The 17656-nt window shown below is 36.6% G+C and overlaps 1 protein-coding gene across 2 annotated transcripts in view; it reads left to right on the forward strand.

The window, feature by feature from the left end:
• CNTNAP5 (contactin associated protein family member 5) overlaps positions 1-17656 on the forward strand; it is a 1091618-nt gene that overhangs the window by 672578 nt on the left and 401384 nt on the right. For both annotated transcript variants that reach the window (XM_075529285.1, XM_075529286.1), the window contains exon 11: positions 3574-3680. In XM_075529285.1, coding sequence (XP_075385400.1) covers positions 3574-3680 — 107 coding nt within the window. The remainder of the gene's footprint in view (positions 1-3573; positions 3681-17656) is intronic.

Consider the following 17656-nt stretch of genomic DNA (forward strand, 5'->3'; position numbering starts at 1 on the left):
TAAAAGATATTCAAAATAGCCCAGAAAAAAAACAAGAAAACAGTATTAACACGCAAACCTTACCCCCCCCCAAAATACACCATAATGAGAGCAACAAACCCGTATATTAATAACGACTTTGAATGTTAACAGATGAAACACACCATTCAAGACACAAAGAATAGCAGACTGGCTAAGAAAACAAGACCCATCAAAATGCTGCCTACAGGAAACACATCGTAGGCTCACAGGCAATAAAAAAAAGAATAAACAACAACATATGGGAATACTATAAGGCAAATTTATGGTAACCAAAACAATAGCAGTAGTGTAACTATATATATATCCATTAATATAGATTTAAAGGCAAAATCCATCATGAAAGACAAAGAGGGGTATTAAATAGTGATTCAAAGGACAACAGAACAAGAAGATATAACTATAATAAAGATATTCACACCCAACACAAGACCCTTAAGATTCCCTAATCAAACAACTATTAAATAGCTAATTCAATAGACAATGCATAAATAGTTGGTGATTTTAATACACTATTTGGAAAGGAACACAATAAAGACAGAAGAATATCTATCTATCTATCTATATACATCTATATCTATCTATCTATCTATCTATCTATCTATCTATCTATCTATCTATCTATCTATCTATACACACACACCAATCAACCTCCTAGACTTATACAAAGCACTTCACCCAATAACAACATAGTACACATTATTTTCAAGTGCATAGGGAACATTCTGTAAAATAGACCACAAAGCAAGCAAAAAAAATTTTTTTAATATTGAGATGTTACAGTCCATTTTCTCAGGATGCAATGCTATAAAATTAGAAAGTAATAGGAAGAGCAAGGGTAAAAAAAATCCTGGAATCTGAGAAACGTACTCCTTAAAGACAACCAGGTCATTGATGAAATAAAATTCCTTATAAAGAATAAGAATAAAAACTCAATAGAGCAAACTTTTGGGAAAACATAAAAAGTAGTATACAGAGGAAAATTTAAAGCAATAAATTCAACTTTAAAAGAGAGGAATACATTCAAAACCTTTACTCAGTATCTTCAAAAACTAGAACAAATCAGCAAAATAAACTTTCAATCATGAGGAGAAAAATCTTAAAGATTAAAATAGAAATAAGTATATAAAAAAACAGAAAACCAATAGGCAAAATCAGCAAGTCAAAAAGGTGATTCTCTGAGCCATGATGAGTCATTCCCCATCGGCAATGAAGGTCTAGAGGACTTTGCTCCAGCCATGTCATTATTCAGGACTCTAAGAAGGCAGCTCCTCCTCAGTCATATTTTGAGTGCCTTCTGACATGAGGGGCTCAGCCTGGCACTACCTATGACAATATTCTGCTGTTAAAATAGGAATAGAAGGAGCATTTCTCAACACAATAAAGACCATATATGCAAAACTACTGACTAACATCTTTTTCAATGGGGACACACTGAAAGGATTCTCCATGTGAACGGAAACCAGACAAGGATGTGTCTTGTAATCACTTTCAGCCAAAATTGGGCTAGAAGTCTTGTCCAAAGCTGTTAGAAAACAAAGAGAAATTGAGGAACTCCAAATTGGTAGAGAATAAGTGAAACTCTATTTGTGGATGATATGATTTTATATGTAAACAAACAAACAAGGATTCTACATGGAAATTGTTAGGGATAATTGAAAGATTGAGCAACATGAAAAGATACAAAATTAAAATGCAAAAATCTATTAGGTTTTAGTATACTTAGGAGGAAAGATTTGTAAAAAATCTAGAAAACAAATCCGTTTACAGGAAGGATGAAATATTTAGTAATAAACCTAACCAGAAAAACAAAAGACTTGTACAAAGACAACTACTAAAAGATTCCAAATAATTGGAAGAATATTCCATGTTCATAGATAGGAAGAAACCCAGAAATAAATGTATCTGTCTACAGAGAACTGATCTTCAAGAAGTGCCTAAAATATATATAATGGGATATAGTTTCTTTATAAATTCACCAGCAAAGTAAGATCTTATTCTGCAGAAGAACAAAATAGAACATATAACTTATCTTATACAACAAAAATAAATCCCAATGAATCAAAGACCTAAATGTAAACCCCAGAGTTATGTTGTTGTTGTTATTCTTAGATATCATTGAGCCTGATCTGAATCATAGTGACCTTATGTAAAACATAATGAAACATTGCCTGGTCATGGGCCAGCCTCACAATTATTTTTATGATCCTATTTTTTTGTAGCCACTAGGTCAATACATCTTGTCTAGGGTCCTCTTCTTTTCTGCTGCCCCTATAATTTACCAAGAATAATGTTCTTCAGGGACTCACCTCTCCTGACAACATGCCCCAGGTGAGATTAAGTCTCACCATCTTTGTCTTTAAGGAGTATTCTAATTATAATTATACCAAGATAGAACTGAGTTTTTTTGTTGTATTATTTTTTCTTGGCAGTTCATGGTACTTTTAGTATTCTTGGCAAAACCATAGTTCAGATGCATCAATTTTTTTCTTCAGCCGTCAGCATTCAATGCCTAACTCTCACATTCTTAGAAGGTAATAGAAAATCCCATGGCTTGGGTCAGGCACAATTTAGTCCTAAAAGTAGTGTCCTTCATTTCTAACTCTCTGAAGAGGTTTTATGCAGCAGATTTACCCAATACACAGCCTCTTTGATCTCTTGACTGATGCTTGCATGAGCATTGATTGTAGATTCAAGCAAGAAGAACTCCTTGTAAACTTTAACCTTTTTGCTCCTTATCGTGATACTACCTGTTGGTCCAGTTGTGAGGATTTGAGTCTTCTTTGCCTTGAATTATTATCCAGACTGAAAGTTGCAATCTTTGATCTTCATTAGCAAATGCTTCAAGTCCCCCTCACTTTCCCCAAGCAATGTTGCATCATCTGCATATTTCAGGTTGTTAATAAGTCTTCCTCCAATCCTAAAGTCCATTCTTAGTCATATAAGCTCTTCTGGTTATTTTCTCAGCATACAAATTAAATAAGTGCTGGGAGAGGGTATAATCCTGATACGCATCCTTCTTGATTTATAATCATACAGCATTCCCTTCTTCTGGTCACATGACAGCCTCGTGATCCGCTTACAGGTGCTGCAAGAGCACAATACAGTATTCTGGAATTCCCATTCTTCTCAAGGCTGTCCACACAGTCGAATGCCTTTTCATAGTCAATGAAACACAACTAAATAATCAACTTGGTGCTTGAACTTTTTTCTTGAGTTCTTTCAGTTTCAGATATGCTCAGCTCATTCTTCCCTTTGGGTTTCCTAATTCTAGGTCTTTGTACATTTCATAATAATATTTGGCTTTTTCTTCTCATGTTGTCCTTTTAAGTGCCCAAATTAATTACCTAAATTTCCTCTGGCATGCTCCTTGTACTGGTGTATGTGGACCCTCCTCTTAGAGCAATATTATAGAGCAATAATATAGTGATATTTTGATGGCATCCAAGTCTGACTTAGCTATAGGAATATAACAAATCGATGTAAGACACTTAAATTTTCTGTTTATTTTGACTAACTGTCGCATTGGTTTTGTCTTGCATTATTTCGCATTAGGTGCCTGACAAACTACTGTGAACATGGAGGAAGCTGCTCCCAGTCCTGGGATACCTTCTACTGTAACTGCAGTGACACGGGCTACACAGGGGCCACTTGCCATAACTGTAAGTGGATTTGTGGTGTGTTCACAGCTGGATGGGGAAGACACATGCTTAACCTCACACAATAACGTCAGTATTTCTTCAGAATGTGATTGACAATTTCAATTCACTCCCTGAAGAAGTGTTTCTTGAGAGGATACTATATGCCAGATTCTTTGGTTGCCACGGTGGGAAGATAGATAGATACAAACCATATCTTTGTGGAGTTCATAGTTATTAGGAAAATTGGCTGAAAATTATACATGTTCAATGCAGTTATATTAGTTTGATGTGAAATAAAGCAACGATGCTGCTAGACACCAGCAGCATTTTTAAAAAAGTCAATGGCATTATCTGGATGAGCTAAATTATGCTAATGTAAGAAAAAAATCCTATCGCTCAGGTGTTTAAGTATCAAATAGCTGTCATACTATAATGTTACATGACCATCACATCGTGTCTGAGTGCACTTTCCTGTTATTCTCATTCTGAGTCCCATTCTAACAGAAAACCTTGTTGCCTGGAATATCTCCATGAAAAGATGAAAGAAGCTCAAGGAAGTATTTGCTGAATTTTAACAGCTTCTAGTATGAAATGGCAGCTATTACATATATTACTTCCAGTCACATTTCAAATAATGCCTACTTTATTCCAATAATGTCCCATGACCACACGCAACATCCAGAGGGGGTGCCATGCAATCTTCCATGGATTCTGACAGAACCAAAACATTGTTGGGATTGATGACTGTCTATCATTACTGGGGAATGATAGCCTTCAAAGGCAAGAATTGGTTTGATTTGAGATTAAAATATAGTGGGTGGAAAAAGAGAGAGAGAGAGAGAGAGAGAAGGGGAATCCAAGATAACAGACTAGGAGATACCCCCTAAAATAAAATAAAAAAACAAGTAACCACATGAAATGGCTATGGATGACAATTCAAGATCCTGGAGCTTCAAAGGAAAAAAAAATAAAGCCATAAAGCAAGGAGAAGACAAAACTGAGGGAAAATTGATCATGGAGACACAGGGGGTTGGTTAACTATCAACCCAAGCAGCATGGTTATTTTGAATTATTACAAGCAGAGTTCTGCTCAGAGCAAGAACTAGATAAGCATCTCTGCTCATCCAGAATTACATTAGTGTAAATGACTGGAGATCTGTGGTCTCATCCTTATTCTTCACAACTGCTTGATAACCCTAAGTATGTCCCCCACCCACCAAGTCAACCCCATACACTGCCAGTACTTTGCTACTTGTACCCTAATTTTAATAGTTCTTATTAATTTCCCCACATCCTTGTTTTCTCTCCCCCCCCCCTTGCTTTACCCGTCCTTTTATTTTTTAGCCCTGGGATTGGGTGTTTTCCCCATCACAGCCTATGAATCCAGCAGTACTCACTACTCACAGGTCACTGTCCTCCTCCTTGCACAGCAGTTGGCGTTCCACGTGACAGGAAGTCTCCCTGCGCTGTTTTCCATGGCTAATGCTTATGTCAGCACTGGGCCACTTTTCACTTCTTTCATTTCTTCTTAGTTCTTCCTTTCTCATCATTTTGTTCTTTTTACCTTTTTGTTTTCTTTTCCTCCTCTTCCTTTCCACCAACCTTTAAAATTTTGAATCCGCATCGCTGGTGTTCTGCCGCAACACTCAGTGCAGCCCAGCCCTCCTTCGGTAGTGCCCGCTCCTGACCTCTGCATTCAGTGGTGTTGCGTGCCCATGGTAACCATATTTTACAGCTATTTTTTATGTCACGTCTCTGTCACTATTTTTTCCCTTTTCCCTTTTGAAATTTCTTCTTAGGTCTTTCTTCTCTCCACCCTTTTTTAATCCTCTTTTTCTTAGGGTTTGTTTGATTTTATTTTGTTTTGCCTAATGTTCTCACTCTCTTTTTCTATATTTCCCAAGTAGTCAGGAGTCAGGGACTCTACTAGAGTCATACACACCACACTTATGGTCCCACACAGTGGATCTGTGCCACCATTTATTCAAGCACCACTGGATTGATGGCATAGGACATTCAACATCTTGCATAGTCTGCCCTCAGCTGCTCCGTATTACCAGAGAAATCAGAGACTCATGCCCCCACCCCCACTCACTACAAAATCTACCCGGCACAGGTGGTGAGTGTCCTGGTATTTCCAAAATGGGAACCAAAATAGCACACCCAGTTGAACTGCACCAACATGAAGTCTACAAATTAATCAAATAATGTCACAATATATCTGAGACAAGGTGAGTTAACAAATGACGGCATTTCTTTAGAGGTATGCACTACCTTATAAGAGATTGAAAATATGTACACTTAGGACTTTTCTGTACTCTAATAAGAGTTCAAGGTGAGCACAGACAAAATCAAGTTAAAATACAGGCAAAGCTCTAAAAGAATCCAGGAAACCAGTGTATGGATTAGCTGACAAACATTGATGAACTATCAGAAGTTCTTACAAAACTGAAAATCCAAATACAGGTGATTTGTTCTAAAAATTCATAAATCAAGAGCACAGTGGGGATCAAGGAACTAAAGCTAATCAGTTGGAGAAAGAACTGTGAAACTGAAGAAAAATATCATAGTATTTTTAAAGTAGCAATAAAAAACATAAGGCAAAATAAAGTATAAAATCATGTGGTATATCATCAAGAGGAATAACTTACATGTGACTGGAATTACAGAATGGGAAGAGAAATAAATAAATGAAACATAGAAAAGAGTTGTTGGAAGAAAAGTCCCCTATTATCATTGAAGATGCAAATATATTTATTCACAAAACTCAGCAAACTCTAAAGATAATAGGCCTCAAAAGAAAGATGCCAAATCACACTATGGTCAAACTTTGCAGAGCCAAGTAATAAGAAATAAACCTGAAAGCAACTCAGTAAAACAAAAACTTACCTAAAAAGGACAATCAATAAAATTAAATTCTAATTTTTTTGGCAGAACTCAAACCAGTAAGAAATAAATGAGTTGCCTGAAAGAATGAAAGAAAAATAACCAATAAAATGATCCCACAAATATGATGGAAATTGCAAATAAGTAGAAATTAAGGGAGTTGTCAAAAACAGACTAATTTTTAAAAAATATATATTAAAGGGAGTGTATTGGAGAGAGAACTGCCAGAGACAGACAATAAACAACATCCAAACATCACCCAGATAATTAGCCATGTATAGAAGTAAAGCCTTAAAGAGTATAAAAATGAACCCACTGCGCTGAAAATAGAGTCATCAGTTTATCAATTATGACAACTAAATAGCAAGAATGGGAGTACATGGTGTAGTTGTAAAACTTATCATGGAAAAGACAGTATCAACAGCAGCAATGGTTTTAAACTTCAAAATATAATAATAAGATGTCTTTGAACTTCAAAATAACTAATAAATATTCTCACCAAAATAAAAGAGGAAAATGATAAAGTTTCAGTAAACACTAAAGCAACAGTGTTGTAGGCTTGATTTTCTAGGGAACTAAATCCAGTAACACATATAAAAACAAAATTTATATCAAGAAAATGATACACACTGTTGTAGAAGCCTTTAAGTAGAGTTTGGTTATCAGATGTTACACTGGTGGCTTTTCCCGATTTATTGGGGGTCCTAAAGCTAGGGAGCCAGAAGATTAGAGGCTTATTGAGGCAGATAGGATTTGGCATGACAGAGCAGATGTCATGGCAGGTCACTGATAACTCCCATGATTAGTAGGCAAAATTTCAGGCTGGTGGTAAACATCTCAAAAAACCAGATGCAGGATCCATGCCAGCAAGAAGGAGAGACAAAAATAATTCTCCCCATCATCTCCTTTAGAAATATTAGAGAGTAGGTCACACCCACAAGAAGATGTCATCAAGCTGTGACCTGAACCTTATGGAGGAGGGTTTATTGCCAACCCACAGAGAATCCTGGCCATTCCAAGTTGACATAAAACCTAACTATCACAAATAGCGATAAAGTAAATGATTTAAAAATCTGTAAACAAATGCAATCCATACATATATATAACTGGAATAAAGAAACCATCCTCATGAACACAAACAACAATAAAACAAGACACACACACATCTGGTGATGAGTAAACTAAATGGGACAATCTGCACGTGGGAAAAATCATTTAACATTACTGATATAGACCCTGAATGCGAGACTGTCTTATATCATGTGCCTAACTGGACACTTTGAAGCCAGTCACTTTCCAGTCTGTGGTGATCCAGGCTGCATGCTACAGACAAGGGAACTGTAGACTGTCCTTCAAGGCGCCAAACATCCTTCATAGACATCACTAGGAGATACCAGCACACTAAAGGAGCTGAAATACTCCCTGGGACGTAAGGCTGAAAACCTCTAGTGTGATGAATCAGATGCCTGCTATCACAGAGCCATGGATCTGGACATCATTTGACTTTGGTTCAAAATTCTAAACACCTGTGTCAGTCTAAGTAGACTAAAGAAGAAAATTCATAAACACTCATATTTTATAAGAAATCATTTTATATAAAAGGTAATTGTAAATTAAGCATCTCAACACAGTCCAGTCCAAGCCCATAAGTCTGACATTAGCCCATATGTCTGACATTGATCTACAAAGTCCTCAAACTCACTAAGTAAATGCAATAACACCGACTTCAGGAGGAAAGCCGAATCAGTGAGCATGTAAGCACCTCAGCACTGGTAGGGATCTCCACACGGCTTCTCCAGCATCCAGGGCTGCATTGGGGTAGGTCCATGTGGCTTCTCCTCAGAGATGTCTCATAGGAAGTGAACCTTGACAGCTGACGTAGAGAACTAGTTAAGGCAGCCGCAACTGGTTTGACCATCAGAGAGCAAGAGACCGGAGAGTTTATAGAAAACATTAATAAGACAAGAAGTTGGTTCTTTGAAAAGATTAACGAAATGGATAAGCCACTGACAAACCTAACAGAAGAAAAGAAACAAAAAACAAATTTGAATTAACTGCATGACAATATAACAGAATCAAATGAGATTTTTAAAAATCACACAATATTTTGAAAAAGTGTATTCTAGCAAATTTGAAAACCTAGAAGAAATGGATAAATTTCTAAAAATTCATTATCTACCTAAATTAATACAGAATGCTACACAAAAAACTCTGAAATTTTACTAATTAGAGAACAATTAATAGCATCTCACAATATTCAAATGGACAATATATTACCAAATTCATTTTATAAAGAATTATGACTCTGTTAGCTAAACAAGGCAAAGACATCATCAAAATTAAAAATCTGTATCACAAATATAGACTCCAAGGTCTTTAATAAAATCCTAGCCAACAGAATTCAACTAGGCATCAAAAAATATAATACATTATGACCCAATAGGATTCACACCAAATATACAAGGATGGTTTAATTTTAGAAAAGCAATCAATATATTCATTACATAAACAAAAACAAAGGAGAATTATCTGATTATATTAATAGATTCAAAAAGAGGCATCTGATAAAATTCAGCATCCATTCTTGATAAAAACACTCAACAAAATAGGTGTAAAAGGAAATTTCTCAACATAATAAAAGCCATATAATTAAAACCAATAGCCTGCATCTCTCTGAATGGAGAGAAATTGAAATAATTTCTTCTTTGAATGAGAACTAAAGAACAAATAATTGCCATTTTTACTTAATTTAGTCCTGGGTGTTTTTGATAGAGCCATAGCACATCAAAGGGTGTTAAAGGTATCCATGTAGACAGTGAAGAAATAAAACTATCTTTATTGACAGAATATATATATATATATATACAAAGATTCAATTAAACAATGCTTGCACTAATTGAAAATTTGGCAACAGCAGGCTAAAAGATCAACAGACAAAAATGAGTTGGATTCTTGTATATTAAGGATTATGATACCTAAGATCATATCAATAGAACAATACTATTTTTGATAACTACACAAAAGATAACATATTTAGGAATAATCATCATTAACAGTAAGAGAAGTACAAATTAAAGCAAATATGAGATATTACCTCACACTGGAATTTTTGGAAAAATTCAATGAAACATAAAAAAATAAATGCTGGAGAAGGTACAGAGAAATAGGAATGCTTTTATATTTTGGGTGGGACAGTAAAATTGTACAATCACTGTGGAAATCAGCATGGCACTTCCTTAAACAGATTGAAACCCAAGCACCTTATATCCAGCAATCTTACTACTGGGTATGTATGCTAAAGAAATCAAGACTTCAGCATGATCAAGCATAAGCGTACCTATGTTCATTGCAGCAATATCTATAATAGCAAAACCATGGAAGCAATCAAAACCCCAAATTATAGAGGAATAGATAAGCTAGGGTACATTCATATTATGGAATATTTTGTGCCAATAGAAAACAGTGACAACTCTCTTAAACACCACAAGACATTAACAAAATAGAGAACATTACGTTTACCAAACAATAAATCGACAGAGATAAATATTTAACAATGCCTTTATTATAAGGAAAAACAAAAGAAGAAACGTGGTTTAAGCACCAGTAGACAGCACTTTGGTGACCACAGGATGCTGAGGACAGGCGCAGGATCAGGGAGAAGGGAGAGATGGGTTATTCAGAGGGGAGGGGGAATAAGGGAGGAAATAAAAACTTTATATATGAAGGGTGCGATACAATATTGTTTATTTCATTTCTTGAGATTGGCTATGTAAATATTGTGTTTCTTTAAAAAAAAAATAAAGCAAAACAAACAAGAATCCCTCCAGATTCCTTATCCCTCAAACAGAAATAGTAGTCTGAGTGGCTTAAAAAAAAGTGATCAGGAAAAGTCAAACTGAAAGGGACTTGGAATCTTTAGTGACAAACATGTTCACTTCAAACAAACGAACAGCCCCCTCCATTCCACACCCCCCCCCAAAATAATTGAAGAACTTTACCAACATCTTCGTCTGAAATAGATAAAACATGCAATTAAGGTGCACTGATAGTTATTAACTTCTGGAATACAAAAGCTGGAAACAAAGAGGCAAGAACAGTAGTTGGAAAATATGGTCTTCGTAATAAGAGTGAAGGTGGAGAGCGCAGGATAGAATTTTACAACACAATGACTTCTGCATCACAACTACTTTTTTTCAACAGCAGTTTTTATCAGCAGCTAAAACCAGACCAGGGACTGACTGTGAGGCAAACCATCATGTATGTCATATGTAAGTTCAGGTTGAAGCTGAATAAAATTAAAACAAATCCATGAGATCCAAAATACAACCTTGAATCTGTTTTTCCTGAATTTCAACACCTCAAGAACAGATTGAGGCACTAAACACTAATGAAAGAAGACCTAATGTGGTAGTTACATAATCTGGTGTCAATTTGGGACCTGAGAGGATTAAAAGTGAAGGGGTGGAGTCTAGTCTTTCAATCAGGTCATAGCCAATGAGGCCTCTGTGTTGGCATGGCCTTCTCCTGAGAATTCTGGGAACTCTGGTATTTGCTCTTTGGAAGCGGGAGACGCCTCTCTCTCTCTCTCTGCTAACTCCCTGGGAGACATTGCAGCAGACAAGACACATGAAACTACCCTACTACCCTGGGGTGGAGGAGCCACATGGACCTACTCTGATGCAACCAGACCTCTGAAGCCAAGTAGGGACCCCTGCCAGCACTGAGATGCTTATACCACCACTGGGTCCACAAGACTTTTCACCCACTGGCCTGTGATCATCCTGCATTTGGCATCATCACATGTGTATTGTGAGTCTGAAGAGTATTTCATAGATTGGTATTGGACATACAGGCTAATACTGGACTTATGATATTGGACTGGACTGGGTTGACATGCTTCCTTGTGAACAGTTACCCTTTATATAAACCTCTCTCTTATACACATATGAGTTTCTATGGATTTGTTTCTCTTGTTTGCCCAGACTAACACACCTAATGACCTGTGGGGTGACATCAAGAACATCATACAAGAAGAAATTAAAAGGTTACTAAAAAGACTGAAAAGGAAAATAAGATAAAAACAGTTATCATTAGAGACTCTGAAATTTGCTTTTAATCATAGAGTAACTAAGGTAAATGTAAGAAATGATGTCAAAAAACTCAACAGAAGAACAGCTTCCCCTTCACTTAAGAAGTTTGGTTTCTATAAACTGGCTCAAGTCTGGGGATTAATTGAGGAGTCATGACTATATTTCTTTAAACCATAAGCAATCCCCCAATATAAAGTTATACTAGTGCCTAACATGGCACAATTAACATATATACAATCAAAAATGTGCTGACTACATTTTGATTAAAATTGAATAAGTGAGAAAATATTTTATGCATACATACAAAGAAGAAATAAGTAATTCATAAGAAATCTGGATTCCAGCCATATTCTTTTTTCCAACATTATGTATTCCCAATCCAGTTTCTCCTTGGTAATCAGAATCAATAACCCACCACTCACTATAGTAATACCGCTCTGTGCCCAATGACCTAGAGGCCTGAGGGGACCAAAATGAACAGGAGGTATTCTTAATTTCCAGTCCAATGGAATCAAAGCTGCTTTAATAGTTGCTGAGTATGTCTTTTCCAATTATGTTTTATGGAACTGGGAGCATTTCTACAGAATGGATTCAGATGCCAGCTGGTCTCACTGTGAGACAAATCTGAGCTGACAGTCCATTAATAACTTGACCTCTGCTCCTTACTCTCTCTTGGGGCTTCAAATGTTTTGAGTCTTCTGGAATTAGTGTCACTTCAGAGCCATTGTCCAGTAATTATCCCCAAATTTGATTCACTGTAGAGCCATTGTCCAGTAATTCTCCCAAAATTTGATTATTTCATTTCCCCACATACACAATCAATCTTGTAAAAGGCTGTAGATCCCTTTGGGTAAGGCTGGGAAGAAGACTACCAATATCAATCTTTGGTGGGTCCTTCCTTCAAAGGACCCAGCTTACCCTTTAACTCAACCGATTGTGCTTTTGTAAACTGGCTCAAGTCTGGGAAATGATTGACTGGTTGCAACTCTGTGTTCTGGCGATATGAGTTATAGAGTGCCTTTCAACTGATCTAGACTTTTTCCACTTACACAGATCAAGTAAATGTTTAATAAGTGTCCCATGTAATTCACGCCCAGGGGCACCCTGCATACTTCACCAAGGTCATACGGCCATATGAGTCATACTATTCTGATTTCCACTTTGACTCTCTGTCCATGATGATAAGTACACTCACCTTCCCTTAATTGATTAAGTGCTGTCACTTGGCCCCTACTACCAAGAGAACGAATCAGCCCCAACGCAGTTACACGTCTTAAATTAATTAGGGCAGTTTCCACTGACAAACCTACCTAACATAAAATTATAATTATAGCCGTCTTCTGAGATATTGGAGATCCCTTAACACATATGTTCATCACTGCTCTGGTTAAAGGTATGTCTTCAGGGGCTTTATGTGTGGATTTATGGGTCTGTCTTGATACATCCCTGTAACAGGCCAATTTCCCCAAGCCTGTGGCTACTTCCTTCTATAGTATACCAAGGTGAGTCTAGTTTTGCAATTTCACTTATTGTAGGCCATCTCACAATCAGTGCTTCAGTAAATTATCTAAATAGACTATTGGAATATTCCCTAACCTTTTGACGTGAATTGCTGAATGAGGAATCTGTAGCACTCCCTTGAAATGTACTTTTATGTATTTGATCCTGTTAGAAAGCCAAATAAAATAAATTTGCAAATATCACACAGCACTGCTAAGTTTTCTCTTTGGTCACCATACGGAGAAACTTTCTGTTTCTAATTTCATTTAAAAAATCCGAGGCTCTTGCTTGGAATTGGAACGATCATTCTTAAAGATCTCCTATCAAACTGTCATTGACTTTAAAACTGTCTTGTAAATCATCCTTCCATTGACATAGATGCAGTGCCTATTTTAACATACCAACATAAATAGCACTTTGGGATAGGTCAGCAGACAAGATATTAGAAAGAAATAAAGTCAGCCACCATCCAAGCAGAACATGTAACTGAGTGTATTAGTCTGTCACTGGAAGATTTGAGAACATGAACTTTCAGCAGTGAAAATTTCCATCTAGCATTTAATGTAATGACACAGACTATGGCAATCATTTCATCACACCTGGCTCCCTGATCACTTTGATGTCTTTATCTGCTAACATCTTATTCCGTTACTTTATATAGTGCAAATGGGAATTTGATGGAATAACTGTCATGTCACGTGCAGACAAGATATGTCTGAAATGAAAAAGCCATAGGAACAAAAATTTGTGCTCTTGAGTTTTTAATATGACAGTCTTTGGTAATGTGCAATCAAATCTTTCCACTAGGAGATGGTCCATAGAAATAGAAAATTGGTATTTTACTTTTCATAGAAATCAAACAGTAATGAAATCATAATTGTTCTTGAAGATTAAATTTAATTATTTTTGAAGATTAGACAGGTGAATTCCAGGTTCTGACAATTACTAATCCAGTGATCATGGAAAATCCACACTTCCCTAAACTTGTGCTTTCTTGTCTTGAAGTATAGGGAAAACACTATCTATGCTTAGAAGTTCATGCCGATTGAATAGAAATCCTACTGACAGCATCGGCTTTCGTGTCAGTAGAGATGTTCCACACTTACTTTGCTGGCCAACTCCTCGACAGAGGGACTTTTCTTGGTCTTTTATGGATAAATACTGTGTTTTATGTTGGGAAGTGACCTTTTAAATTTTTCTTCTTTAAAATAAATCATTTTATTGAGGGCTTTTACTCTTATAGCAATCCATACATTCATTGTGTCAAAGACATTTGTCCATATGTTGCCATCACCCTTTTAAAACCATTTTCTTTCTACCTAAGCCCTTGGTATCAGCTCCTCACTATTTTCCTCCCTCCCCCACCCCCACTCTCATGACCCCTTGATAAATTATAAACTGTTATTATTTCCGTATCTTACGTCATGGGCTGTCTCCCTTCACCCAGGTTTCTGTTGTTCATCACTCTGGATTTGTAAGGGGTGGGGTAAAATATGTCGTTCACTGCAATGTTATGTCGAGAGCTCTTTTCTGTACCAGTGTGCATGCTCTGGTCTAGCCAGATTTGTAAGGTAGAACTGGGGTCATGATAGTTGGGGGGTGCAGGGGGCAGGGAGGAAGCAACCATTTTACATAATGATGTTTTCTGCATCTTTCTTCAAATGAATATTCTTAATATCCCCTACTCTCACTGGAAAATTCATCCCTGATTTTCCCATAAAAGGTGGACTATCCCTTCTTCATGTTTTCCTTTTTAGGGTGAGTAAGCCAACTATTGAAGTCTTTCTCTCAGGGTTTCGTAGAATTTCCCCAAGGAAAGGGCCTCACCATTGTTTTCTCCTTTGAATTCAAAGCATAAGTAGGGGATAACAGTCAAAGATAGTAATATAATTTATTGATATTAATTAGCATATAATAATACTTACCATGCCAGGATCCCTTATTGTGCAGCAGCTCAGTGTTAGCTGCACAGTTGTTAAGCACTAAAGGTCACATGTTCAAACAGGCATATTTGATCCCCAAGACACAAACATAATTGAATCCTCACTTTATTTTCAGTAGTTATGTTTGGTATCACTAAGGTATTGATTTTCATTCAGCACCTATTTTTGTAATTCTCTCCTATCTTCAGATCCCTCATCAACCCACAACAGGTATATGTAAATAAGTATCTGCTCCGTGTCTAATAAAAACTCTGAACTGTGAAATATGCCTGATCTGTGCTCTGGTTTCTCAATTACTTTAAAATCACAGGGTGTGGGAATTGTACTGTGAAAACACTATAAAATTTTATATAGACAAAAAGTCAAAATAGAGGCAACAGTTAAGGAGGAACAGATGAGACCTGTGGCAGGGAGTGTTGGGGGAGTGGGGAGGAAGGATCTTTCGGTAGTTGTAGATATGGGATGAATCCAGTCGAATGACAGTGAGTTGGATCTAGATAGCTAGAGATGGTTGGGAAAGGGCCAAGGAATCAATGGTGATTCACAGCAGTGTCGCAATTAGAGTCAATAAAGAGACTGACTGAAATGGACTCGAACATTCTTATTAATAGAGAGGAATAAAAATGATGATAGTAAAAATTTACATGAGTAAATGCCCCAGAAGGAAATAAAACCAGTAGGAAATACACATTAGGAGAGTCATTGCAAGGAATTACCTTACATAATTGTGAGAACTGGCTAGACGCGGTGTGCACGATCTGAACTGCAGGAAAAGCAGACTGGAACTCTTGGACATAAATTGAAGATGAAGTGTTCATGTGATATTTCTTCCTCTGTTCCCGAAACCTTTCAGCTGTTTGAATAAACCCAGACAGATTATTTAAGGTAATCTCCCTTAATTAAGCTCACTCTAGTAAAGATTCTAATTATATCTATAAAATTTCTATATAGGAACACCTAGTGTTTTGATAAGTGGAGAGGGTAGGCTCATCAAATTGTCAGTTAAAACTGATCATTACAGTCAATCTCTTGTGGATTGGGGACTTACCCACATCTCTTTAGCCACAATTCATCTCCAAATAAAGACAATAACAAAGTCATAATTCAGCTTTAATTTCACTTAATATTGCAAAATTGTTTAGAATCAACATCATTTAGGTTTGCATAGCACCTAAATTATAGCACCAGTCATAATAATGTCTCCATTAACTCTGGTCTGACTGATACCAAAGTGGTATCGTATATAATGAAAATCAAATATTTGTTTAACATTAACAAACAGAACTTCCATTTTTTTTTCACCATTTAGAAAGTTAGTATGCAGAGCACTGGCCCAAGGAGAAACCTTTCTCTTTCTGCTCTGGGGAAAATCCTTGTCTATTTTGTATCGGGCTTCCTAATTCCTTGTCAACCTTCATTTGACCTGGTATCTGTCTTCCCCCATCTGTGCTCCCTGGCTTGCAAGCATTTTATCTTTATATATTTATTTATTTTATACATAAGATAATCATTTAAAAATTTTTCCAACAGTTTTATTGACTTATAATTTACATATCATACAATTCAATAGTTCAAATTAGGAAGAGTTGTACAATCATTACCACAATCATTTAGAACATTTTCCTCATTCTTGTACTCGTCTTTATTTGCTCCCTATTTCACTCCAACCTCCCCTGCCATATCCCCAAAACCATAAACCAAACTCACTGCAATTGAGAAGATGCCCATTCATAATTCTATAGGACCAAGTAGAACTGATTCCGTGAGTTTCCAAGACTATAACTGTGGGAATAGAAAGCCCTGTTTTTGTTCCTCAGAACTTATAGATTGCAGCCCAACTCATAGTCACTATGCTACCAGGGCTCCATCATGTCCCCCAAGCGACCACGAATCCAATTACTGTCTCTATAGATACACCTCTCCTGGATTTCATAGACAGAGAAACATTTAAAAAATTAAAAACAATAACAAAGTCAAACAGATTAAGAACCTCAAACAACAAGAAAGCAGAAGATATTAAAATGCGAACAAATTTAAATTGATCCTAAGGAATATTAAAGGTTGGGTTGCTAATTTTAATCTAATTGCATCTGCCACAATCCACTTTCCAATTCATTCTGCGTGATAGCAAGGTTGCTCACTTCCCTGGTCCATGGCAAGAGGAGATACACCAGGGCTTAATCCATATGTATTTCCCTTCACTTTTTTTTTAACTGAAATAGCTTTAAAATGGGTCCAAATAGTCAAATCAACGGATAAGACATTACATTGTGACCTATGTACGTCTGCCATAGTCAACTTCACAGTGCTCTCTGTCTGATAAAAGAGATAATCACATCCCTAGACTGTGATCAGAAGGCATTAATCAATGGCCAGACTCATGTGTGGACCCTGCAAATGGATTTTGGGTTTCCACTGCTACCCATAGCCCTTAGCAACCCAAGTGTTCACAATTTAAACTGATACGATTTCCTCCTTTAAATTTGGACTTTATTATGTACAATCCTTGGATCAGAGGTGGATGAACTTCTTTTTGGATTTAATTGACACATCCCTTGGATGGCTGCTTCTTTGAAAA

Source organism: Tenrec ecaudatus, chromosome 13 (genome assembly GCF_050624435.1).
Source record: "Tenrec ecaudatus isolate mTenEca1 chromosome 13, mTenEca1.hap1, whole genome shotgun sequence".
NCBI lineage: Eukaryota > Metazoa > Chordata > Mammalia > Afrosoricida > Tenrecidae > Tenrec > Tenrec ecaudatus.